We start from the raw sequence: 25,145 nt of genomic DNA on the forward strand, positions 1-25,145 counted from the left end.
CTCTCTCCCTGTCTCTGACCCCCCTCTCTCCCTGTCTCTGACCCCGTCCGCTGATATTTCCCTATTCAGAACCGTGAGTGACAGGTTCTCACCTCTCAAATTTTGCCAAAATATCAGCGACAATGACCCGGCTCTCGATCGCCTTGTCACCATCCTCACTGTGTTCAAAGAGAGCGAACATATTCCTGCTGTTCTCCATCGCCAGGCCACGGATTAACTTCTCGACAACCTGGAAACCAGCAGAAACGGGCAGCTCATTGTCACAGCCATTACCCCACCCGGAATAATCTCCCCCACCCTTCCTGAGAGGGTGTATCAGAAAATAATGCCTCCCCAAAAATGGAGTATCAAGAGAATAACTCTCACTTGTAGAGGGAGTATGAGAAAGTTTTGGGTGGCTCTGTTGTTTGTACTTTTTTATAAATTATGTGGATGAAAATGTCAGTGGTATGATTACAAAGTTTGCAGATGACTTGGAAATTGGGAGTTTTAGACAGTGAGGAAGATTATCAAAGGATACAGCAGGATGTAGATCAGTTGAAAAGTTGTGTGGAGGAATGGCAGATGGAGTTTAATCCAGATAAGTGTGAGGTGATGCAGTATGGGAGGCCAAATACAAGAGGAAAGTATATAGTAGACGGCAGGACCCTTCAGGAGCATCAACATACAGCGTCCACAGCTCCCTGAAAGGAGCAACACAAGTGGATAAGGGATAAAGAAGGCACACAGCATGCTTACCTTCATCATCAAGGCACTGAGTATAAAAGTTGGCAATTCATGTTGCAGCTTTATAAACATTTAGTTAGGTCACATTTGGAGTATTCTGTCCAGCTCTGGCCACCACAGTATAGGAAGATATGAAGACTTTGGAGAGTGATACAAAAATGGCTTCCCAGAATGTTGCATGGATTGAAGTGTAATAGCTTTAAGGTTGAACGAGCTTGGATTTCGCGAGAGAGTCAGGAGCTGAATGCTGACTTGCTAGAAGTGTCTAAATTGATGGATAGACTGGATAGTTGGGGTCTCTTTCCCAGGGTGGAAATGTCAAATATTAGGGGGGATAGGTTTAAAGTGAGAGGGGCAAGTTTAAAGGAGATGAGGGTGATCGGTGCCTGGAATCAGGGAGGTGGGAGAAGTAAATACACTAGCAACATTCCAGAAGCATTTTGACAGACACATGTCCATCCAGGAAATAGAAGGATACAGGCCACGTGCAGGCAGGTGGGAATGACTGAGCCACTGGCTGTGTGGTCGTTGGTTGTTGGGTTAATGGTGACTCACCTCTCCCGCTGTTGTGTGTGAGGTGATGGTGATTTTACAAGCTCCCCCACCATGACAGTAAACAGTCGTCACCATCTCCTGCCGACCAATCAATGCCTGAATCTCTTCCTGTGACGGCACAAACTCCCGCACTTTGGTTTTCTTAAGAGATTCGTTAATGAAATGGGCATATTTCTCAATCTCTGTCTCCAGGAACTGCTCCCTAATCCTGTGGGGAAACACAATTGGAATCAGGCAGTGCCCAGCTATTCACTCAGAAAACAGACGATACAGAGAGAGAAAGAAACAAACCTCAGGGGAGAAGGGAATTGCCCCAGTAACTCTGTCCTGGAGGCGCTCCCCCAATGAAAAACTCACTCCCTCCCGAGAGACGTTTCCACAGAGAGATGCACCCACAGAGAGACACGCCCCCCCCAGAGAGACGCACTCCCCTCCGCCAGAGAGACGCACTCCGCCAGAGAGACGCACTCCGCCAGAGAGACGCACTCCGCCAGAGAGACGCACTCCGCCAGAGAGACGCACTCCGCCAGAGAGACGCACTCCGCCAGAGAGACGCACTCCGCCAGAGAGACGCACTCCGCCAGAGAGACGCACTCCGCCAGAGAGACGCACTCCGCCAGAGAGACGCACTCCGCCAGAGAGACGCACTCCGCCAGAGAGACGCACTCCGCCAGAGAGACGCACTCCGCCAGAGAGACGCACTCCGCCAGAGAGACGCACTCCGCCAGAGAGACGCACTCCGCCAGAGAGACGCACTCCGCCAGAGAGACGCACTCCGCCAGAGAGACGCACTCCGCCAGAGAGACGCACTCCGCCAGAGAGACGCACTCCGCCAGAGAGACGCACTCCGCCAGAGAGACGCACTCCGCCAGAGAGACGCACTCCGCCAGAGAGACCCCCCCCCCCAGAGAGACGCACTCCGCCAGAGAGACGCACTCCGCCAGAGAGACGCACTCCGCCAGAGAGACGCACTCCGCCAGAGAGACGCACTCCGCCAGAGAGATCTCCCTGGGATATTGCTTTAGCATGCAATCAAAGCAGTTTGGAGACAAGGTGCATCACCCGCCCTGGTAATTCGTGAAGTGAGGGTTGTGGAAGAATACGGAGGTAGTCAGGAAGTGATACAGGAGTAGGCAGGTAGTGAGTGATGGGGCGGGGGAAGCAGCGGGGAACATGGGTAGAGGTTGGTGAGGGGAATGGTGGGAGGGAGGATGGAGGGGTGTGCAGAATGGGGAGGTGGTATTGGGAGGACAATGGGGAGAGTGTGTCAGGATGGGGATGTTGGAGGGAGGGGGTGGGGGAAGAGGTGATAGCTGTGAAACAAACCTCTTCAGGTGGAACTTGAGGTAGCGAAGGATGGTGCGGCTGGGCAGGAAGGTGCAGCTCATGCAGCTGAGCAGCCGGCAGTGGTGCAGGTTCCCAGTGCTGTTTGGCTGAGGCATGTGGCTGGTTTGTTTGATGAGCTGACAGTAAACCTCATCCCGCAGCGATCTGAGGTCCTGGCAGGTTTGCAGGATTCCCTGTATGATGGGAATAGGATCGGAGATGGCCTCAAGTTCTTGCAGAGAATGGAAGATCCTGACAGCTTCATCCTGTAGATTTGTGTATCCTTTCTCCTTTTGCACTACAGCCAGTGAGAGATGGAGGTGGTTAAACAGGGGAGACGGGAAGGAGGAGACAGGAAGGTAACAGGTTAGTCTGGAGTCAAAACACATTTAACTACTCAAATAAATAATTTCCCAAAATCCTATCCTTTAACTCCGATTTCCTATCGGAAAGATGTTGTGAAACTTGAAAGGATTCAGAAAAGATTTACAAGGATGTTGCCAGCGTTGGAGGATTTGAGCTACAGGGAGAGGCTGAACAGGCTGGGGCTGTTTTCCCCGGAGCGTCGGGGGCTGCAGGGTGAACTTATAGAGGTTTACAAAATTATGAGGGGCATGGATAGGATAAATAGGCAAAGTCTTTTCCCTGGGGTAGGGGAGTCCAGAACTAGAGGGCATAGGTTGAGGGTGAGAGGGGAAAGATATAAAAGAGACCTAAGGGGCAACTTTTTCACACAGAGGGTGGTACGTGTATGGAATGAGCTGCCAGAGGAAGTGGTGAAGGCTGGTACAATTACAACATTTAAGAGACATTTGGATGGGTATATGAATAGGAAGGGTTTGGACGGATATGGGCCGGGTGCTGGCAGGTGGGACTAGATTGGGTTGGGATACTGGTCGGCATGGATGGGTCGGACTGAAGGGTCTGTTTCCATGTTGTACATCTCTATGACTTTATGACACAACACCACATCAAAACTTAAAGTAAGAGCTCATGGTGCGAGAAGGAACATCTTATCATGGTCAAAGGATTGGTTAGCTCAGAGTGAGGACATTATTTTAATCACTCATGGGGTGTGGGGATCACTGTCTGGGCCCAGCATTTATTGCCTGTCTCCAATTGCCTGTTGAGAAGGTGGGGGTGAGCTGCCTTCTTGAACTGCTGCAGTCCATGTGCTGTAGGTAGACCCACAATGCCCTTAGGGAGGGAATTCTAGGATTCTGACCCAGTGACAGTGAAGGAATGGCGATATATTTCCAAGTCAGGATGGTGAGTGGCTTGGAGGGGAACTTGCAGGGGGTGGCATTCCCATGTATCTGCTGCCCTTGTCCTTCTAGATAGAAGTGCTTGTGGGTTTGGAAGGTGCTGTCTGAGGATATTTGTGAAAGTGGTGCCAATCAAGCGGCTGCTTTGTCCTGGATGGTGTCAAGCTTCTTTAGTGTGGTTGGAGCTGCACCCATCCAGGCAAGTGGGGAATATTCCATCATATTCTTGACTTGTGCCTTGTAGATGGTGGACAGGCTATGGGAGACAGGAGGTGAGTTACTCACTGCAGGATTCCCTGCCTCTGACCTGCCCTTGTAGCTGCTGTGTTTATGTGGCGAGTCTAGTTGAACTTCTGGTCAATGGTAACCTCAAAATGTTGACAGTGAGGGATATGATCTTAAAAATGTGTTGCTGCAAAAGCACAGCAGGTTAGGCAGCATCAAAGGAGCAGGAGAATCGATGTTTCGGGCATAAGCCCTTCTCCAGCAACACATTTTTAAGTTCTGGTCTCCAGCATCTGCAATCCTCACTTTCTCCTCGTGAGGGATATGATGTTGGTAACACCAGTGAATGTCTAGCAGCAGTGGTTAGATTGTTTTTTATCGGTGATGATCATAGCCTGGCATTTTTTGTGGCATCAATGTTACTTGCCACTTGTCAGCTCAAACCTGGATATTGTCCAGATCTTGTTGCATTTGAACATGGACTGCTCCAGTACCTGAGTGGTGGTGAATGGTGCTGAACATTGTGTGATCATCAGCGACCATCCCCACTTCTGACCTTCTGATGGAGGGAAGATCATTGATGAAGCAGCTGAAGATGGTTGGGTCTAGGACACTCCCCTGAGGGACTCCTGCAGAGATGTCCTGGAGCTGAGATGACTGACCTCCAACAACCACAACCATCTTCCTACGTGCCAGGTACAACTCCAACCAGCGGAGAGTTTGCCCCCTGATACCCATTGATTCCAGTTTAGCCAGGGCTCCGTGATGCCACACTTGATGTCAAGGGCTGTCCCTCTCCCTCCCCTCTGGAATTCAGCTCTTTTGTCCATGTTTGACCCAAGGCTGCAATATAGTCAAAGGCTGAGTGGCCCTGGGGGAACCCAAACTGGGCAGTGCTGAGCAGGTTATTGCTGAGTAGGTGCTGCTTGATAGTTCTGTTGATGACCTTCCATCACTTTACTGATGACCGAGAGGAGACTGATGGGGCAGGAATTGGTCAGGTTGGATTTATCCTGCTTTTTATACATGGGACATAACTGGGCAATTGTCCACATCATCAGGTGGATACTGCCCTGTAACAGCTTGTTCTAGAGCACAAGCCTTCGGTACTATTGCCGGAATGTTGTCAGGGCCCATAGCCTTTGCAGTATCCAGTGTCTGCAACAGTTTCTTGATATCATGTGGAGTGAATCGAATTGGCTATTGAGGGAGTGCAGCGTAGGTTCATGAGGTCAATTCCTGGAATGGCGGGACTACCTTACGCTGAAAGACTGGAGTGACTGGGCTTGTATACCCTTGAGTTTAGAAGACTGAGAGGGGATCTGATTGAGACATATAAGATTATTAAAGGATTGGACACTCTGGAGGCAGGAAACATGTTTCCGCTGATGGGTGAGTCCCGAACCAGTGGGCACAGCTTAAATATACGGGGTAGACCATTTAGGACAGAGATGAGGAGAAACTTCTTCACCCAGAGAGTGGTGGCTGTGTGGAATGCTCTGCCCCAGAGGGCAGTGGAAGCCCAGTCTCTGGATTCATTTAAGAAAGAGTTGGATAGAGCTCTCAAGGATAGTGGAATCAAGGATAGTGGAATCAAGGGTTATGGAGATAAGGCAGGAACAGAATACCGATTAAGGATGATCAGCCATGATCATATTGAATGATGCTGCAGGCTCGAAGGGCAGAATGGCCTACTCCTGCACCTATTGTCTATTGGCTGAAGACTGACATCTGTAATGCTGGGGTCCACTGGAGAAGACCAGAGAAGACCGAGATGAATCATCTGCTCGGCACTTCTGACTGAAGATTGTTGCCAATGCTTCAGCATTATCTTTTGCACTGGATGTGCTGGGCTCTTCCATCATAGAGACAGGGATATGCGTGGAGCCTCCTCCTCCTCCAGTGAGTTGTTTTATTCCCTGGAATGGGAGGTTATCTTATGAAGAAAGATTGAAGGGGTTGGTCCTGTAACCATTGGGGTTTAGAGAAATGAGAGATGATCTTATTGATGCATAACAGAAAATGGGGGAGATACGAAACGAGTACTTTGTATCAGTATTTACTGTGGAAAAGGACATAGAAGATATAAACTGTAGGGAAGTAGATGGTGACATCTTGCAAAATGTCCATATTACAGAGGAGGAAGTGCTGGATGTCTTAGAACGCATAAAGGTGGATAAATCTCCAGGACCTGATCAGGTGTGCCCTAGAACTCTGTGGTAAACTAGAGAAGTGATTGCTGGGCCTCTTACTGAGATATTTGTATCATCGATAGTCACAGATGAGGTGCTGGAAGACTGGAGGTTGGCAAACGTGGTGCCACTGTTTAGGAAGGGCAGTAAAGACAAGCCAGGGAACTACCAACCAGTGAGCCTGACGTCAGTGGCGGGCAAGATGTTGGAGGGAATCCTAAGGGACAGGATGTGCATGAATTTGGAAAGGCAAGGACTGATTAGGGATAGTCAACATGGCTTTATGTGTGGGAAATTATGTCTCACAAAATTGATTGAGTTTTTTTGAAGAAGTAACAAAGCGCACCATTTCTGCACTGACTCTGAGCATTTTAATTTTGTGCATTCTCCTGCTTTTCCCCATAACCCCACTGGTTTCTATTTCAATAATCATCTAATTTCCTCTTTAATCCCTCAATTGAATCTGTTGCCACTTCATTTCCAGGCAGTGATCCCCTAGTTACTCGCTGTGTGAAATAATTGTTTTCTCATCTTGCATTTGCTTCTTTTGCAAAACATTTTAAATCTGTCCCCTTGATTCTTAATCATTTCATTGGAGGGAACAGCTTCTCTCTTTCTACTCTATCCAGCCTGCTCATGATTGTGACAATCTCCATCAAATCTCCTCTCAGCTTTCTTCTCTACAATCCATCCTCATTACTGAAGTTTCTCGTTTCTGAACCATTCCCATAAAATGGCGTCTGCGCACTCTCCAATGTAGAGTTGAGGTCGCTATTAACTCAAGCCGTGGTCCTATAGAATAGTGGAAGAGGTCCCAGGGTGGAATGGTCTGTTACTGCTCCAGAATTTGATTTTCCTGATCCAGGGGCCTTGACTCACCCCGAACAATAACCCCTCCTCGAGCCCAACCCAAATTAACATTTGTCGTATTTGAAGATTATTCAACTGGATGAGCATCAGTAATTGCTCCCATTCAGTGTGAAATCTGGAGTGGAGGGTGTTGAGTGTGATGTGAAGTCATTATCAGCAACACTGAGGCTATTCTTTTTGCAAAATTACTGACTCCACCTCTTACCACCAGGGAGATGGAGAAGGGGAAATAGGGGAGGAATTGGAAAAATTGAAAGGAAGACATTTTCAGAGCTTTGAGATTGAGATAGGACAATCTTTCAGAAACTTTTCATGGGCATGATGGGCTGAATTGTCTCTTTCTGTGCTTGGGGTTCTGTGTTTTCACAAATACATGCACTCTTCCCTCACTCACTGTTTCCTGTGAGATTTATTCAGAGGAGCCATCAAGCAGATACTCACAGCTGGGATTTATGTCTCCATAGAGCAATGGTAAAAGAGGGGAGTGCAGGGGGTGTTGGGTATAACGTAGGATTGGATTCCTTCTGTAAATCTGGTCCACAATCTCCACATTTACACTGTTCTCCTGAAAGATAAAAGGAAATAGACTGTGGTCAATATCAAAACCAGACTGCAGCATAGAGTCGTCACTTCCCAAAATCTCTTCACATTTTCAATCAAACCCGAACCAAGCCCCACCTTGAACACACAATAATGAGGGGGGTATTGCCTACATAAAACTGATCCCCAAAAACCAAGCTGGACCTGGCCATTAGACAGGGCCATTGCAGACTAGAATGTGAACTGGACAAGCAGAGTGTGGAAATGAACATACACATTCAGACTCACACACAGACACACAAGAGAATTCAAGTACCATAGCAGGGATGTCTTGCTGCAATTATACTGGGCCTTGGTGAGACCGTACCTGGAGTATTGTGTGCAGTTTTGATCTCCTTATCTGAGGAAGGATGTTCCGGCGATGGAGGGAGTGCAGTGAATGCTGACCCAACTGATTCCTGGGATGGTAGGACTAACGTGTGGAGACAGACTATATCAGTAAGGACTATATTCACTTTAGGAGAATGAAGGATGGATCTCGTATAAATCTATAAAACTCTAACAGGATCAGGAAGGATGTTGACCAGAACCAGGGGGTCACAGTCTAAGGATACATGATAGGCCATTTCAGACTGAGATGAGGAAAGATGTCTTCCCCCAGAGAGTAGGGAGCCCATGGAATTCTTTGCCACAGAAAGTGGTTGAGGTCACGAAAGAGTTAGGTACAGTTCTTGGGGCTAAAGGGATCAAAGGGCATGAGGAGGAAGTAGGAACAGGGGTCTGAGTTGGATAATCGGCTATGAGTATATTGAATTGTCAAGCAGGATCAAAGGACTGAATGGCCTACTCCTGCTCTCTCTGTGTTTAATGTCCATTGACTGTCCTTACCTTGATGTCACGAATCAGCTGCTGCGTTGGGGTTTCTATGGGAACTTTGCTGTCAATGACGTTCTGAATGGCACTCGCCCAGCGTGTGGCCTCATTCAGTAACTTGGTGTAAAGCCGATAGGAGTGTTTCCTTCCGTGAACCACAAAGTGCCAGTAACCTAGAGGCAGCAAAGGGTCAGATCAGACAACACAGTTAGCTCAGGAGTACGGTCACTGATGGGAAGAAACACCAAATAATCTATCACTAAATTACACACCAAAACTCTGGGAGTAATGTTCCCGCTCACTGATACTCCGGGAATAATGCTCCCACTCACCAATACTCCAGGAGTAATGCTCCTGCACACTGATATTCTGGGAGTAATGCACCCACTCACCAATACTCTGGGAGTAATGTTCCCATTCATCAATACTCTGGGAGTAATGTTCCCGCACACCGATACTCTGGAAGTAATGTTCCCATTCATCAATACTCTGGGAGTAATGTTCCCATTCATCAATACTCTGGGAGTAATGTTCCCACTCATCAATACTCCGGGAGTAATGTTCCCGCACACCGATACTCTGGAAGTAATGTTCCCACTCATTGATACTCCGGGAGGAATGCTCCCGCTGACCGATACTCCAGAAGTAACGATCCTAGACACTGGGAACAACATGCTTTTTTTACTGGTATTCTTGGAGTAACTTTCCTGGACACTGATAGTAGGAAGTTGAGAGTGTGGTGCTGGAAAAGCACAACAGATCAGGCAGCATCCGAGGAGCAGACCTCATTCCTGATGAAGGGCTCCAGCCTGAAACATCGATTTTCCTGCTCCTCGGATGCTGCCTGACCTGCTGTGCTTTTCCAGCAACACACTCAACTCTGATCTCCAGCATCTGCATTTCTCACTTTCTCCTAACTGATAATAGGAAGTAAACTGATATCAAGGACATGATTCGGAGATGCCGGTGTTGGACTGGGGTGTACAAAGTTAAAAATCACACAACACCAGGTTATAGTCCAACAGATGGAAATGTGTTGCTGGAAAAGCGCAGCAGGTCAGGCAGCATCTAGGGAACAGGAGAATCGACGTTTCGGGCATTAGCCCTTCTTCCTGAAGAAGGGCTAATGCCCGAAACGTCGATTCTCCTGTTCCCTAGATGCTGCCTGACCTGCTGCGCTTTTCCAGCAACACATTTCCATCTCTGATCTCCAGCATCTGCAGACCTCACTTTCTCCTCAAAGATATAGTCCAACAGGTTTAATTGGAAGCACAATAGCTTTCGGAGCGACGCTCCTTCATCAGGTGATTGTGGAGGGCTCGATCGTAATACAGAATTTATAGCCTATAAGGGCTATAAATTCTGTGTTACGATCGAGCCTTCCATAATTACCTGATGAAGGAGCGTCGCTCCGAAAACTAATGTGCTTCCAATTAAACCTGTTGGACTATAACCTGGTGTTGTGTGATTTTTAACTTGATATCAAAAAGTTACACTCATCGAACAGAGACAGTCGTGGACACTGATAATGGATTAAGAGGTTAGTTAGGAGAATGTTTCAGTAATCATACTCTCTCAGCACCTGTTTCTCTGAAAGTTTTATCGTCAGGTTGAATGACAGAGCAGAGACTGTTCAATACCAAGGTGCCCAACTTGGTTGAGTTTCGTTCAGCAGATTTATAATAATCCAGTGAGTTACTGTTCAGCAAAAACCAACGTTTCTTCAGTTTCAATGACGAGGTTTTCCCACTACTCCTCATCTCTTTATGGAGCCACCCTGGAACGAGAGAACAAGAGATTCAGCACAGAGACCCAGAGTGCCCTCCAGTCCCAGAACGGAAACATCCACTACACGGACACTGAATCTCCACAATTAGAACCCTTGCCACAGGGACCCAACAGATAAAGATTCCTCACAAGAAGCTCCTGCATCCACTGCATTCACCGTTTGTATCTGGCCAGGCAGAGAGTCCCCCTCCCCCACCTGATTGCAAGGGTCAGTACAAAGACATTCCCTCAATGGGGGATTCATCTACTCCCTTCCCCCATGCAAGGGCATATCCAGACAGAGATCCTTCCCCACAGAAACACTCCCATCTTAAAAGGCCTCGATAGCATGGCCAAATAATCTTCCATACAACCGACCTGGCTGCACCTGTGCCCCCACCCTCCACTACTCAGTTTAAAGCTCAATCCTCGTTATACAGTTCTCCAGGTCTCTGGTCCCAGTATGATTCAGGTGGGACACATCCTATTGGGACAGCTCCTTCCTTCCCCAGGGCTGGGGCCAATCCCCCACGAAACTGTTTGAAACTGTTTCTTCCTCATCAATCTTTGAGACACATGTTTACCTCTTGAATCTTATTGACCCTGTGCCAACTTGCTCGTGGCTCAGATAGTGATCCACAGATTATCACCTTTTTGGTCCTGCTTTTTAATTTAGCCTCTAGCTGCTCATATTCCCTCAGCAGAATCATAAAATCCGTACAGTGTGGAAACAGGTCCTTCAGCCCAACAAGTCCACATCGACCCAATGAAGAGTAACCCACCCAGACCCATTTCCCTATCCTATTATCCTATATTTACCCCTGGCTAATGCACCTAGCCTACACATCCCTGAACACAGTGGGCAGTTTAGCATGGCCAATTCACCCTGACCTGCACATCTTTGGACTGTGGGAGGAAACCGGAGCACACGGAGGAAACCCACACAGACACAGGGAGAATGTGCAAACTCCACGCAGACAGTCGCCCGAGGCTGGAATCGAACCTGGGTTCCTGGCACTGTGAGGCAGCAGTGCTAACCACTGAGCCACCGTGTTGTCCCATATTGTTGGTACCTACATGGACCAAGATAATTGGATTTTTCTCCTCCCACACCAAGTTCTCTGCAGCCCAGATGAGAGAACCTGAACCCGGGCACCAGGCAGGCAATACAGCCTTTGGGACTGTCAATCCTACCCAAGGAGTACAGTGTCTATTCCCTGACTATACCATCCCCAATTACAACTACATTTCTCTTTTCTCCTCCTCTTGATTGGCTCTCTGTAGCACTGTGCTCATCCTCTCTATAATCCCCACTCACATCCCCACAGGGAGCAAACAAGTGTAACAAAGTACAAGGTGGCCTTCTCCAGAACAGTGAACAATCAACAGATCAGGACCTCCAAAGTGTTAAATGTTAAGTATTAGTCATTTAAAATCTGTCTCTACTATTTGTGTAATTATTGTACTGGCAACACATGTTTATATCTAACCATGTATATCTGTAAAGGTCAGTTTTCATTCTTTGAAATAGAGGTCTATTATGGTCAGTATGCCTTAAAGGGACGTGCATAATAATAACTGCAGTATTGTAACGTGTTCAAGAAAATTTTATTTATCAATATGAAGATACTAGAGATGGAGCAAAACTTGATCTTCTCTTGGGAAATAAGGCAAGGCAAGTGACTGAAGTATTAGTGGGGGAGCACTTTAGGACCAGTGACCATTATTATGTTAATCTTAAAATATTAATGGAAAAGGATCTTGTATGAAAGTTAAAGTCCTTAATTTGAGTAAGGCAAATTTTGACAGTATGAGACATGAACTTTCAAACGTTAACTGGAGTATACTGTTCACAGGTAAAGAGTCAACTGGCAAGTCGGAGGCTTCCAAAAGTGTTCATAGGAGGTGTTATCAATTCTAGAAGGTGTGAAAGTAGATAAGTCCCCTGGGCTGGATGGGATTTATCCAAGGATTCTCTGGGAAACTAGGGAGGAGATGGCAGAGCCTTTTGGCTTTGATCTTTGAGTCGTCATTATCTACAGGTTTTGTACAAGAGGACTGGAAGATTGAAAACTGTGGTGGTTAGCACTGTTGTCTCACATTGCCAGGGACCCAGGTTCGATTCCCGCCTCGGGTGACTGTCTGTGTGGAGTTTGCACATTCTCCCCTGTTTCTGCGTGGGTTTCCTCCAGGTGCTCTGGTTTCCTCCCACAGTCCAAAGCTGTGCAGGTCAGGTGGAGTGGCCATGCTAAATTGCCCATAGTGTTAGCTGCATTAGACAGGGGTAAATATAGGGAATGGGTCTGGTGGGTTACTCTTTGGAGGATTAGTGTGGACTTGTTGGGCAAAGGGCCTGTTTCCATACTGTAGATAATCTTATCAAATTTTAAAAAAATGTTATGCCCTTGTTCAAGAAGAGTACTAGAGAAGACCCAGGTAATTATAGACCAATGTGTCTTATGTCTGTTGTAGAAAAAGTTTTGAAAAGGATTATGAGAGATAAGATTTATAATCATCGAGCAAATAACAATTTGATTTCAGATAGTCAACATGGTTTTGTCAAGGGCAGGTCATGTCTCACAAATCTCACTGAGTTTTTTGAGAAGGTGACCAAGCATGTAGATGAGGGTAGGACAGTTGCCGTGGTAGACATGGACTTCAGTAAAGCCTTTGATAAGGTTCCACATGGTAGGCTGATGGAGAAAATGCAGAGGCATGGAATTGAGGGTGATTTAGCAGTTTGGATTAGAAACTGGCTTTCTGAAAGAAGGCAATGACTGGTGGTTAATGGAAAATATTCAGTCAGGAGTCCAGTTACTAGTGATGTGCCACATGGATCTGTTTTGGGACCACTGCTGTTTGTCATTTTTATAAATGACTTGGACGCAGGCACAAATGGATGGATTAGTAAGTTTGCAGATGACACTAAAGTCAGTGGAGTAGTGGACAGTTTGGAAGAATGTTACAGGTTGCAGGGGGACTTGGATAAACTGCAGAATTGGGCTGAGAGGTGGCAAATGGAGTTCAATGCAGATAAATGTGAGGTGATGCACTTTGGGAAGAATAACAGGAAGGCAGAGTACTGGGTCGATGGAAAAATTGTTGGTAGTGTGGATGTGTATAGGGATCTTGGTGTCCATGTACATTGATCCCTGAAAGTTGCCACCCAGGTTGATAGTGCTGTTAAGAAGGCATATAGTGTGTTAGGTTTCATCGGTAGAGGGATTGAGGTCCGGAGCCATGATGTCATGTTGCAACTGTACAAAATGCTGGTGCGGCCACACTTGGAATATTGTGTATAGTTCTGGTCACCCCATTGCAGGAAGGATGTGGAAGCATTGGGGAAGGTGCAGAGGAGATTTACCAGGGTGTTGCCTGGTCTGGAGGAAAGGTTTTATAAGGAAAGGCTGAGGGATTTGGGTCTGTTCTCATTGGAAAGAAGAAGGCTAAGAGGGGATTTGATAGAGACATACAAGATGATCAGAAGATTACATAGGGTAGACAGTGAAAGTCTTTTTCCTAGGATGATGATGTCAGCGTGTACGAGGGGGCATAACTACAAATTGAGGGGTGATAGATTTAAGACAGATGTCAGAGGCAGGTTCTTTATCCAGAGAGTGGTAAGGGTGTGGAATGCCCTACTTACCAATGTAGTCAACTCAGCCACATTAGGGAGATTTAAATAATATTTGGATAAGCACATGGATGATGATGGGATAGTGTAGGGGAATGGGCTTAGATTAGTTCACAGGTCGGTGCAACATTGAGGGCCGAAGGGCCTGTTCTGCGCTGTATTGTTCTATATACTATTGGCATTATGTTCCTGTTAGAGTGAAGGATAGGGTTGGTAGGAATAGAGAACAATCGATGAATAAAGTTTTTTTTAGTTTTTCAGTTGAATCATTGGGAATTTGGAATACTAAGATCGGCGGTTAGGGTAGTTGAATGTTCCTCCTGCAGAATGTGGGAGGCAAGGGTCACCACTAGTGTCCTTGCTGACTTCATCTGCGGGTACTGTACCCAACTCCAGCTCCTCAAAAACCACATTAGGGAACTGGAGCTGGAGCTGGTTGAGGTTTGGATCATTCAGGAGGCGGAGGCGGTTATTGAGAGGAGTTACAGGGAGGTATTTACCCCACAGCCACGTGAAGAAGTTAGATGGTTTACTGTCAGGGGTGGGAAAGGGAACTGTCAGGCAGTGCAGGGATCTCCTGTGGCCATTCCCCTCAACAACGAGTATACTGTTTTGGATACTGTCGGGAGGGACAACTTACCAGGAATAAGCAATGGGGCACAGCCTGTCCCTGCTGCCCAGAGGGGAAGGGGGAAGAGGAGCAGAGCAGTTGTCACTGGGGACTCGATAGTTAGGGGGACAGATAGGAGGTTCTGTGGGAACAAGAGAGACTCACAGTTGGTGTGTTGTCTTCCAGGTGCCCGGGTTTGTGATGTCTTTGAACGTCTTTTCGGGATCCTTGAGGGGGAGCGGGAGCAACCCCAAGTCGTGGTCCATATAGGGACCAATGACATAGGGAGGAAGAGAGATGGGGATTTAAAGCAGAAATTGAGGGAGCTAGGGTGGAAGCTTAGTGCTAGAACAAACAGAGTTGTTATCTCTAGTTTGTTGCCTGTGCCACGTGTTAGCAAGGCTGAGAGAGGAGTTGAACACATGGCTACAGGGATGGTGCAGGTTGGAGGGTTTTGGATTCCTGGATAACTGGGGCTCTTTCTGGGGTATGTGGGACCTCTACAAACAGGATGGTCTGCACCTGAACCAGAGGGGCACCAATATCCTGGCAGAGGAAATTTGCTAATGCTTTTCAGGCGGGTTTAAACTAATGCAGCAGGAGGGTGGGAACCTAAATTGTAGTTCATGTATATACATGGATGAGTGTAGTGAAGTCAGAACTAACATTTCAAGATTGCATGAGTGCACTGGCAGGCAGGAAGTTGGTTTGAAGTGTGTTTACTTCAACACCAGGAGCATCTGGAATAAGGCGGGTGAACTTGCAGCATGGGTTAGTACCTGGGACTTCAATGTTGTGGCCATTTCAGAGATATGGGTAGAACAGGGACTGGAATGGTTGGTGCAGTTTCCAGGATTTCGATGTTTCAGTAAGAACAGACAAAATGGTAAAAGAGGGGTAGGTGTGGTATTGTTAGTCAAGAACAGTATTACAGTGGCAGAAAGAAAGTTTGAGGACTCATCAACTGAGGTAGTATGGGCTGAGGTTAGAAATAGGAAAGGAAAGGTCACCCTGTTGGGAGTTTTCTGTAGGCATCTGAATAGTTCCAGGGATTTAGAGGAAAGGATAGCAAAGATGATTCTCGACAGGAGTGAAAGTAACAGGGTAGTTGTTATGGGGGACTTTAACTTTCCAAATATTGACTGGGAATACAAAAGTTCGAGTACTTTAGATGGGTCAGTTTTTGTCCAATGCATGCAGGAATGTTTCCTGACAGTATGTAAACAGGCCAACAAGGATCGATGACACATTGGATTTGGTACTGGGTAATGAATCCGGCCAGGTGTTAGATTTGGAGGTAGATGAGCACTTTGGTGATAGTGACCACAATTCGGTTATGTTTACTTTAGTGATGGAAAGGGATAGGTATATACTGTGGGGCAAGAGTTATAGCTGGGTGAAAGGCAATTATGATGTGATTAGTCAAGATTTAGGATACATAAGATGGGGAAGGAAACTGCAGGGGATGACACACTTGAAATGTGGAGCTTATTCAAGGAACAGCTCCTGTGTGTCCTTGATAAGTATGTACCTGTCAGGCAGGGAGGAAGTGGTTGAGCGAGGGAGCCGTGGTTTACTAAAGAAGTTGAATGTCTTGTAAAGAGGAAGAAGAAGGCTTATGTTAGAATGAGACGTGAAGGCTCAGTTAGGGAGCTTGAGAGTTACAGGTTAGTCAGGAAGAACCTAAAGTGAGAGCTAACAAGAGCCAGGAGGGGACATGAAAAATTGTTGATGGATAGGATCAAGAAAAACCCTAAGGATTTCTATAGGTATATCAGGAATAAAAGAATGACGAGAGTAGGGTTAGGGCCAATCAAGGACAGTATTGTGAAGTTGTGCATGGGATCCAAGGATGAATATGAATATTTTTCATCAGTATTCACACTGGAAAAAGACAATGTTGTCCAAGAGAAGGAGGTGTTAGCAATTCTGGAAAGTGTGAAAATAGATAAGTCCCCTGGGCTAGATGGGATTTATCCTAGGATTCTCTGGGAAGCCAGGGAGGAGATTGCAGAACCTTTGGCTTTGATCTTTATGTCGTGATTGTCCACACGAATAGTGCCAGAAGACTGGACGATAGTAAATGTTGTCCCCTTGTTCAAGAAGGGGAATAGACACAACCCTGGTAATTACAGACCAATGAGCCTTACTTCGATTGTGGGTAAAGTGTTGGAACAGGTTATAAGAGATAGGATTTATAATCATCAAGAAAGGAATAATTTGAATAGGGATAGTCAACACGGTTTTGTGAAGGGTAGGTCGTGCCTCACTAACCTTATTGAGTTCTTTGAGAAGGTGACCAAACAGATGGATGAGAGTAAAGCGGTTGATGTGGTATTTATGGATTTCAGTGAGGCGTTTAATAAGGTTCCCCATGGTAGGCTATGGTACAAAATATGGAGGAATGGGATTGAGGGTGATTTAGCGGTTTTGATCAGAAATTGGCTAGCTGAAAGAAGACAGAGGGTGGTGGTTGATGGGAAATGTTCATCCTGGAGTTCAGTTACAAATGGAGTACCACAAGGATCTGTTTTGGGGCCACTGCTGTTTGTCATTTTTATAAATGACCTGGATGAGGGAGTAGAAGGATGGGTTAGTAAATTTGCGGATGACACTTAAGGTCAGTGGAGTTGTGGGTAGTGACGAAGGATATTGCAGGTTACAGAGGGACATAGAGACATAGATAAGCTGCAGAGCTGGGCTGAGAGGTGGGAAATGGAGTTTAATGCAGAAAAGTGTGAAGTGATTCACTTTGGAAGGAGCAACAGGAATAAGGAGTACTGGGCTAATGGTAAGATTCTTGGTAGTGTAGATGAGGAGAGATATCTTGGTGTCCATGTACACAGATCCTTGAAAGTTGCCACCCAGGTTGACAGGGTTGTTAAGAAGACATATGGTGTGTTAGCTTTTATTGGTAGAAGGATTGAGTTTTGGACCATGAGGTCATGCTGCAGCTGTACAAAACTCTGGTACAGCCGCACTCGGAATACTGCGTACAGTTCTGGTCACCGCATTATAAGAAGGATGTGGAAGCTCTGGAAAGGGTGCAGAGGAGATTTACTCGGATGTTGCCTGATATGGACGGAAGGTCTTACGAGGAAAGGCTGAGGGAGTTGAAGCTGTTTTCGTTAGAGAGAAGAAGGTTGAGAGGTGACTTAATTGAGACATTTAAGATAATCAGTGTTAGATAGGGTGGACAGGGAGAGCCTTTTTCCTCGGATGGTGATGGCTAACACGAGGGGACATAGCTTTAAATTGAGGGGTGATAGACATAGGACAGATGTCAGAGGTAGTCTCTTTACTCAGAGTAGTAGGGGTGTGGAACACACTGCCTGCACAGTAGTAGACTTGCCAACTTTGGGTCATTTAAATGATCATTGGATCGACATATGGATGAAAATGGCATAGTGTAGGTTTGATGGGCTTCGGATTGGTTCCACTGGTCGGCACAACATCGAGGGCCAAAGGGACTGTACTGCGCTGTAATGTTCTATGTTCAATATTGATGTTCTGGAAGCAGACTCCTCTGATGGAATACAATAGCTTAATATTACCCCAGACACTTGTATGTCTGAAGAATGTAAAGTTAGTGTATAATAGTTAATTGCCATAAAGATCTGTTGTATTCTTCAATTTCATGATGTGCACACCCAGTCTCTTACATTACCAAATATAACATTAGCATGGCTGTTTAAACTTAACAAAATCAGTGACAGCTATCCACTTTTTAGTTCTCAGATTACCTTGACCAATCAGAATCAAATGTCTTTATTTAAAATTTAAACAAAGCCTAACAGAGAACTGTCCATCATTATTAATTGCAGCACTTTTCATTTTAACAATATCAATCAAAGTGAAATTGCCAATAAATCAGCACTGTCCACTCATACAGTACAAACATCAACAAGGCACTGAAAGCTAACATGTAGGCGTAACAAGCTATTAGAACATAGAACATAGAAGAATACAGCGCAGTACAGGCCCTTTGGCCCTCGATGTTGCGCCGATCCAAGCCCACCTAACCTATACTAACCCACTATCCTCCATATACCTATCCAATGCCTGCTTAAATGCCCATAAAGAGGGAGAGTCCACCACTGCTACTGGCAGGGCATTCCATGAACTTACGACTCGCTGAGTGAAGAACCTACCCCTAACTTCAGTCCTATATCTACCCCCCCTTAATTTAAAGCTATGCCTCCTTGTAATACCCGACTACATACGCGGGAAAAGGTTCATACTGTCGTCCCTATCTAACCCCCTAATCATCTTGTACACCTCAATCAAGTCACCCCTAAACCTTCTTTTCTCTAGTGAAAACAGCCCCAAGTGCCTCAGTCTTTCCTCATACGATTTTTCTTCCATACCAGGCAACATCCTGGTAAACCTCCTCTGCACCCGTTCCAGTGCCTCCACATCCTTCCTATAGTATGGCGACCAAAACTGCACACAATATTCCAGATGCGGCCGCACCAGAGTTTTATACAACTGCATCATGACCTCAGGACTCCGGAAGTCAATTCCTCTACCAATAAAAGCCAGTACGCCATATGCCTTCCTCACCGCACTATTTACCTGGGTGGGAACTTTCAGAGATCTGTGTACATGGACACCAAGATCCCTCTGCTCATCCACACTACCAAGTATCCGACCATTAGCCCAGTACCCCATCTTTTTGTTATTCTTCCCAAAGTGAGTCACCTCACACTTAGCTACATTGTATTCCATTTGCCACCTTTCTGCCCAGCTCTGCAGCTTCTCTATATCCTGCTGTATCCTGCCACATCCTTCCTCACTGTCAACAACTCCTCCGACTTTTGTGTCATCCGCAAACTTGCTCACCCAACTTTCTAACCCCTCTTCCAGGTCATTTATAAAAATGACAAACAGCAATGGTCCCAAAACAGATCCTTGCGGAACACCGCTAGTGACGGCACTCCATGAAGAAACTTTGCCATCAACTACTACCCTCTGTCTTCTTCCATCCAGCCAATTCCTAATCCAAACCTCCAACTCACCCTCAATGCCATATCTCGTATTTTCTGCAGTAGCCTACCATGGGGAACCTTATCAAACGCCTTACTAAAATCCATATATACCACATCTACCGCTTTCCCCTCATCAACCTCCTTCGTCACCTTTTCAAAGAATTCAATAAGGTTTGTGAGGCACGACCTGCCCTTCACAAAACCATGCTGACTATCCTTGATCACATTATTCCTATCCAGATGTGCATAAATCCTATCCCTTACAATTCTCTCTAAGACTTTGCCCACAACAGAAGTGAGACTCACCGGCCTATAGTTACTAGTAACTATATTAGAAAAGCTAATGGAATGTTAACATTTATTACTGGAGGATTTGAGTACGGGGTGGTGAAGTCTTGCTTCAGTTGTACAGGAACGTGGTTAGATTGCTCCTGGAGTAGTCTGTGCAGTTCTGTCTCTTATCTCTCGAGAGATATTATTGCCATAGGTTCAGCAAACATGTTACTGGGAGGCAGGACTGACCTGTCACCAGTTTGGGCAAACTGGGCCCAGTGCAGACAGCGTAGATGCAGGTAAGATGCTTGCTCTGACTGGGAGAGTCAGTAACTACAATTTAACAATAAAGGAGAAGCCATAGGGCCAAGATGAGGGGAATTTATTTTACTCAGAGTTGTGAACCTTTAGAATTCTCTACCATAGAAACTCGGTATTTGAGTATGTTTAAGGTAAAGACAGAGAAATTTCTGATTCCCAGTGATGTACAACATCAGTGCCGGAGACCCGGGTTCAATTCCCACCTCAGGCAACTCTCTGTGTGGAGTTTGCACATTCTCCCCGTGTCTGCGTGGGTTTCCTCCCACAGTCCAAAAATGTGCAGGTTAGGAGAATTGGCCATGCTAAATTGCCCGTAGTGTTAGGTGAAGGGGTAAATGTAGGGGAATGGGTCTGGGTGGGTGCTCTTCAGAGGGTCGGTGTGGACTTGTTGGGCCGAAGGGCCTGTTTCCACACTGTAAGTAATCTAAAACAAAATCATGACGGTGGAGTGCAGTGGGTAAAAGGCAGTAAACTGTTTCTTCAGCCATGATAATGTTAAATGGTGGTACATGGTCAATGGCCTGAATAGCCTGTTCCTATATTCTAAAATGTTGGCTTTACTCCTTAAATTAATATTTCTCTGAATTGCCCTGATAAGTGTAATACAAAATTCTGGATTAGAGTGGTGCTGGAAAAGCACAGCAGTTCAGGCAGCATCCGAGGAGCAGTAAAATCGACGTTTCGGGCAAAAGCCCTTCATCAGGAATACAGCTTTAACAAAATGTGCCTTTTCTAAGCAATAACCAAATTCCTTAAAACCAAAATAACTGGTGTCCTTTCAGGAGGTAAACCTGACACCCTTACCTACTCTGGCCTAAACCTGACTCCAGACACACAGAAATGTGTTTGATTTTTAACTACCCTTCCAAAATAGCCTAAAAGCTTCTCAGTTCGAGTGTAATTAGGGACAGTCAATAAATGCTGGCAGTGACACTCACATTCGCAATGAGCCAATCTGTGTCCTGTCTGCATGGAGCTAGGACAATCTGTGACCACATGACTCAGAGAGAACAGGAACTCTGACACCAAGGATGGGACACTGAGCAAATGGCAACAGGTAACTGTTCTACATTGGCCTGGCCTACCCCCCCCCCCCCCACCCCTATTCCAGACCTGCCTACCTCCACAAACATACACACATCAGCACCAACCCCTCACCCGACCAGTGTAGAACCAGCATCCCTCCTCCAGTCCCACTCCCTGAGCCGCATTTACCACGAACAATGAATTCTTGTCCCAGATTCATGGCCTCTCCCTTGGATTTCTGAAGCAGAGATATCCAGTGATGCATTTCTTCCGGACTGACAGAGTTACAGTGAATCACACGGGTCGCCAGGATAATGACAAAAGAATTTGGTCTGAAAATACAAAACAGATTGGAAAGTAAATATTCACCTTCTCCACATTCCCATCATGTCCTGAGGAGATGACTCTCACTGGGAAACCGATTCCAATGCAGCCCAGGGTTAGATACAGAGGAAGGCTCTCTCTACACTGTGCCCATCAAACACTCCCAGGACAGAACAGCACTAGAGATTCAATTACAATGTGTCTCCTTGTGCCCATCTCTGCACTTATAAATTATATTCTTAAAAATAGTTAGTATGTCAAACTCCATTCTCTTCTCGGAATCATGGTGACTGATGGATGTTTGATTTTCTAAATGCATTTAGGACTTTACTAAATCACTTTCTAGCCTTTTCCCTATGATTGATGTTTGGTTTAATTAGTTTGTAGTTCTCTATTTTCTCTCTCTCGCTTTCTTCAATATTTGCTAACTTCCCATTGGCTGGTTCCATTCCAGTGTCCCGGGAAATTGAGAAAGAGAGAAGCAGCAGTTCCACTCAGAGTTCAGGTCATTACGGGCTGATGTGTCAGGGAGCACTTCTTCACACAAGGCAAAGGAGAAATCTGTTAGCCCTGGAGGTCAATGCATTCTTACTGGGTAACTGGAATATTAAGAAAGGCAGGGAAATAGAGTAAAGATACAGATCAGCCTGGTCGAGATAACTTTGTAAAATAGCCTCCAGGGCTAACAGGCCTTCCCCTGTTCCTGTGTAATGGACTCCAAAGACTGAATGGCCTCCTCCTTGTTTGTATACCCAGCCCAAGGGGCTAAATGGTCTCCAGTTCCTCAGCCACTCAATATTACCTGTCAGGGTTGTCGGAGGCACACACGGACTCAATCAATCCAACATCCACAGTGCCCTGCACCAAAGAAATAGAATGCAAAGTCAGATTAATCACTGTCAATGGGCACATATGCAAACTTAGTGACACTAATCCTATATCGACCAATCTCAGAATTCTCAATTTTGCAGTTTTCAGATCTCTGGCTGCATATCTCAGGATCCTGCAAACACGAAAGAAAATCTAAGCAACGTCATATGTTAAACAGGTGTCTCCTTTCAGAATAATCCAAAATCAAATTAACACACACAGAGCTGATGCAGAGCTGGGCTGAGGAGTGGCAGATGGAGTTCAACCCTGCCAAGTGTGAGGTTGTCCATTTTGGAAAGATAAATAAGAATGCGGAATACAGGGTTAACGGTAGGGTTCTTAGTAAGGTGGAGGAACAGAGGGATCTTGGGGTCTATGTTCATAGATCTTTGAAAGTTGCCACTCAGGTGGATAGAGCTTGTAAGAAGGCCTATGGTGTATTAGCGTTCATTAGCAGAGGGATTGAATTCAAGAGTCGTGAAGTGATGTTGCATCTGTACAGGACCTTGGTTAGGCCACATTTGGAGTACTGTGTGCAGTTCTGGTCGCCTCACTTTAGGAAAGATGTGGAAGCTTTGGAGAGGGTGCAGAGAAGATTTACCAGGATGTTGCCTGGAATGGAGAATAGGTCGTACGAGGATAGGTTGAGAGTGCTAGGCCTTTTCTCGTTGGAATGGCGAAGGATGAGGGGTGACTTGATAGAGGTTTATAAGATGATCAGAGGAATAGATAGAGTAGACAGTCAGAGACTTTTTCCCAGGGTGCAACAGAGTGTTACAAGGGGACATAAATTTAAGGTGAAGGGTGGAAGGTATAGGGGAGATGTCAGGGGTGGGTTCTTTACCCAGAGAGTAGTGGGGGCATGGAATGCGCTGCCTGTGGGAGTGGCAGAGTCAGAATCATTGGCGAACTTTAAATAGCAATTGGATAGGTACATGGATGGGTGCTTAAGGTAGGACAAATGTTCGGCACAACATCGTGGGCCGAAGGGCCTGTTCTGTGCTGTATTGTTCTATGTTCTAGGGTTAGACTCGGAGTAAAGCTATCTCTACTATTTAAACTTGAAGTAAAGCTCCCTCTACACTGCCACCCCATCAAACCCTCCCAGGACAGGGACAGCACAGGGTTAGATACAGAGTAAAACTCCCACTACACTGCCCCCTATTAAACCCTCCCAGGACAGGGACAGCACAGGGTTAGATACAGAGTAAAGCTTCCTCTACACTGTCCCCCATCAAACCCTCCCAGGACAGGGACAGCACAGGGTTTGATACAGAGTAAAGCTCTATTGACTGCGAGGCTGGTGGAGGAGGGAGGGCTTCAGATACTTAGGCCATTGGGATGCCTTCTGGGGAAGGTGCGATCTGTACATCAAGGACGGGTTGCACCTGAACTGGAGGGGCGCAAATGTCCTGAGTGGGAGATTTGCTCGTGTTGTTCAGGAGGATTTAAACTAGTTTGGCAGGGGGGTGGGAACCACAGCTACACATCCAAGAGTTGGGTGGGGGGGGTCTCTTGTAGATGGGGCAGTGACAGGATGTAGTGCCCAAAGAGAGAAAATGCTGGAAAATCTCAGCGGGTCTGGCAGCATCTGTAAGGAGAGAATAGAGCTGACGTTTCGAGTCTAACTTACCCTTTTCCTTTTCTCTCAGTGTTAGACAAGGTATTTACTAAGACTCACTTCCACAGCCATATTTCCTTCTTTCCTTTTCTGCCACCCACAGGATGTAGTGAATCTATTGGGAAGGTTTTTCACGTGATGAAACAAAGGGATCGGTTAAAGTGTGTCTGCTTTAAAGCAGTTAAAAATCACACAACACCAGGTTATAGTCCAACAGGTTTAATTGGAATCACTAGCTTTCGGAGCGCCGCTCCTTCATCAGGTGGTTGATGACAGCAGCGCTCCGAAAGCTAGTGCTTCCAAGTAAACTTGTTGCACTATAACCTGGTGTTGTGGGATTTTTAACTTTGTACACCCAGTCCAACATTGGTATCTCCAAATCATGCTTTAACGCAAGGAGTGTCAGAAATAAGAGTGATGAACTGAGAGCATGGATCCGTACTTGGGGCTACGATGTTGTGGCCATAACGGAGACGTGGGTTTCACAGGGGCAGGAATGGTTGCGAGGTATTCCAGGACTTAGAACATCTAAAAAGATCAGGGAGGGTGGTAAAAGAGGAGGGGGTGTAGCATTGCTAATCAGAGAGTGCATCACAGCTACAGAAACAAAGGTTGTTGAGGAAGGTTTGTCTATTGAGTCAGTATGGGTGGGAGTTAGGAACAGCAAGGGAACAGTCACCACATTGTGGGTTTTCTACAGACCCCCTAATAGCAGTAGTGAGGTTGAAGATCCTATAGGTGGGCAGATTCTGGAGAAATGCAGATGTAGCAGGGTTGTTGTTATGGGTGACTTCAACTTTCCCAATATCGACTGGAGTTGAAACTTTATTGCTGGAACAGCACAGCAGGTCAGGCAGCATCCAGGGAACAGGAGATTCGACGTTTCGGGCACAGGCCCTTCTTCAGGATGTTATGGGTGACTTCAACTTTCCCAATATCGACTGGAGTTGAAACTTTATTGCTGGAACAGCACAGCAGGTCAGGCAGCATCCAGGGAACAGGAGATTCGACGTTTCGGGCACAGGCCCTTCCTCAGGAATGGTTCCTCCTTCCTGAAGAAGGGCCTGTGCCCGAAACATCGAATCTACTGTTCCCTGGATGCTGCCTGACCTGCTGTGCTGTTCCAGCAATAAAGTTTC

The 25,145-nt window shown here is 46.2% G+C and overlaps 1 protein-coding gene across 1 annotated transcript in view; it reads right to left on the reverse strand.

Annotated features, from left to right (window-relative positions):
• LOC122551865 (unconventional myosin-X-like) overlaps positions 1 to 25,145 on the reverse strand; it is a 230,211-nt gene that overhangs the window by 37,828 nt on the left and 167,238 nt on the right. The window contains exons 30-37 of the mRNA XM_043694412.1: positions 22,318 to 22,373; positions 21,381 to 21,523; positions 10,155 to 10,349; positions 8,588 to 8,745; positions 7,601 to 7,724; positions 2,608 to 2,905; positions 1,282 to 1,489; positions 93 to 229 (exon numbers count right to left, since the gene is read on the reverse strand). Coding sequence (XP_043550347.1) covers positions 93 to 229; positions 1,282 to 1,489; positions 2,608 to 2,905; positions 7,601 to 7,724; positions 8,588 to 8,745; positions 10,155 to 10,349; positions 21,381 to 21,523; positions 22,318 to 22,373 — 1,319 coding nt within the window. The remainder of the gene's footprint in view (positions 1 to 92; positions 230 to 1,281; positions 1,490 to 2,607; positions 2,906 to 7,600; positions 7,725 to 8,587; positions 8,746 to 10,154; positions 10,350 to 21,380; positions 21,524 to 22,317; positions 22,374 to 25,145) is intronic.

The sequence above is a fragment of the Chiloscyllium plagiosum genome, chromosome 7 (genome assembly GCF_004010195.1).
Source record: "Chiloscyllium plagiosum isolate BGI_BamShark_2017 chromosome 7, ASM401019v2, whole genome shotgun sequence".
Taxonomy (NCBI): domain Eukaryota; kingdom Metazoa; phylum Chordata; class Chondrichthyes; order Orectolobiformes; family Hemiscylliidae; genus Chiloscyllium; species Chiloscyllium plagiosum.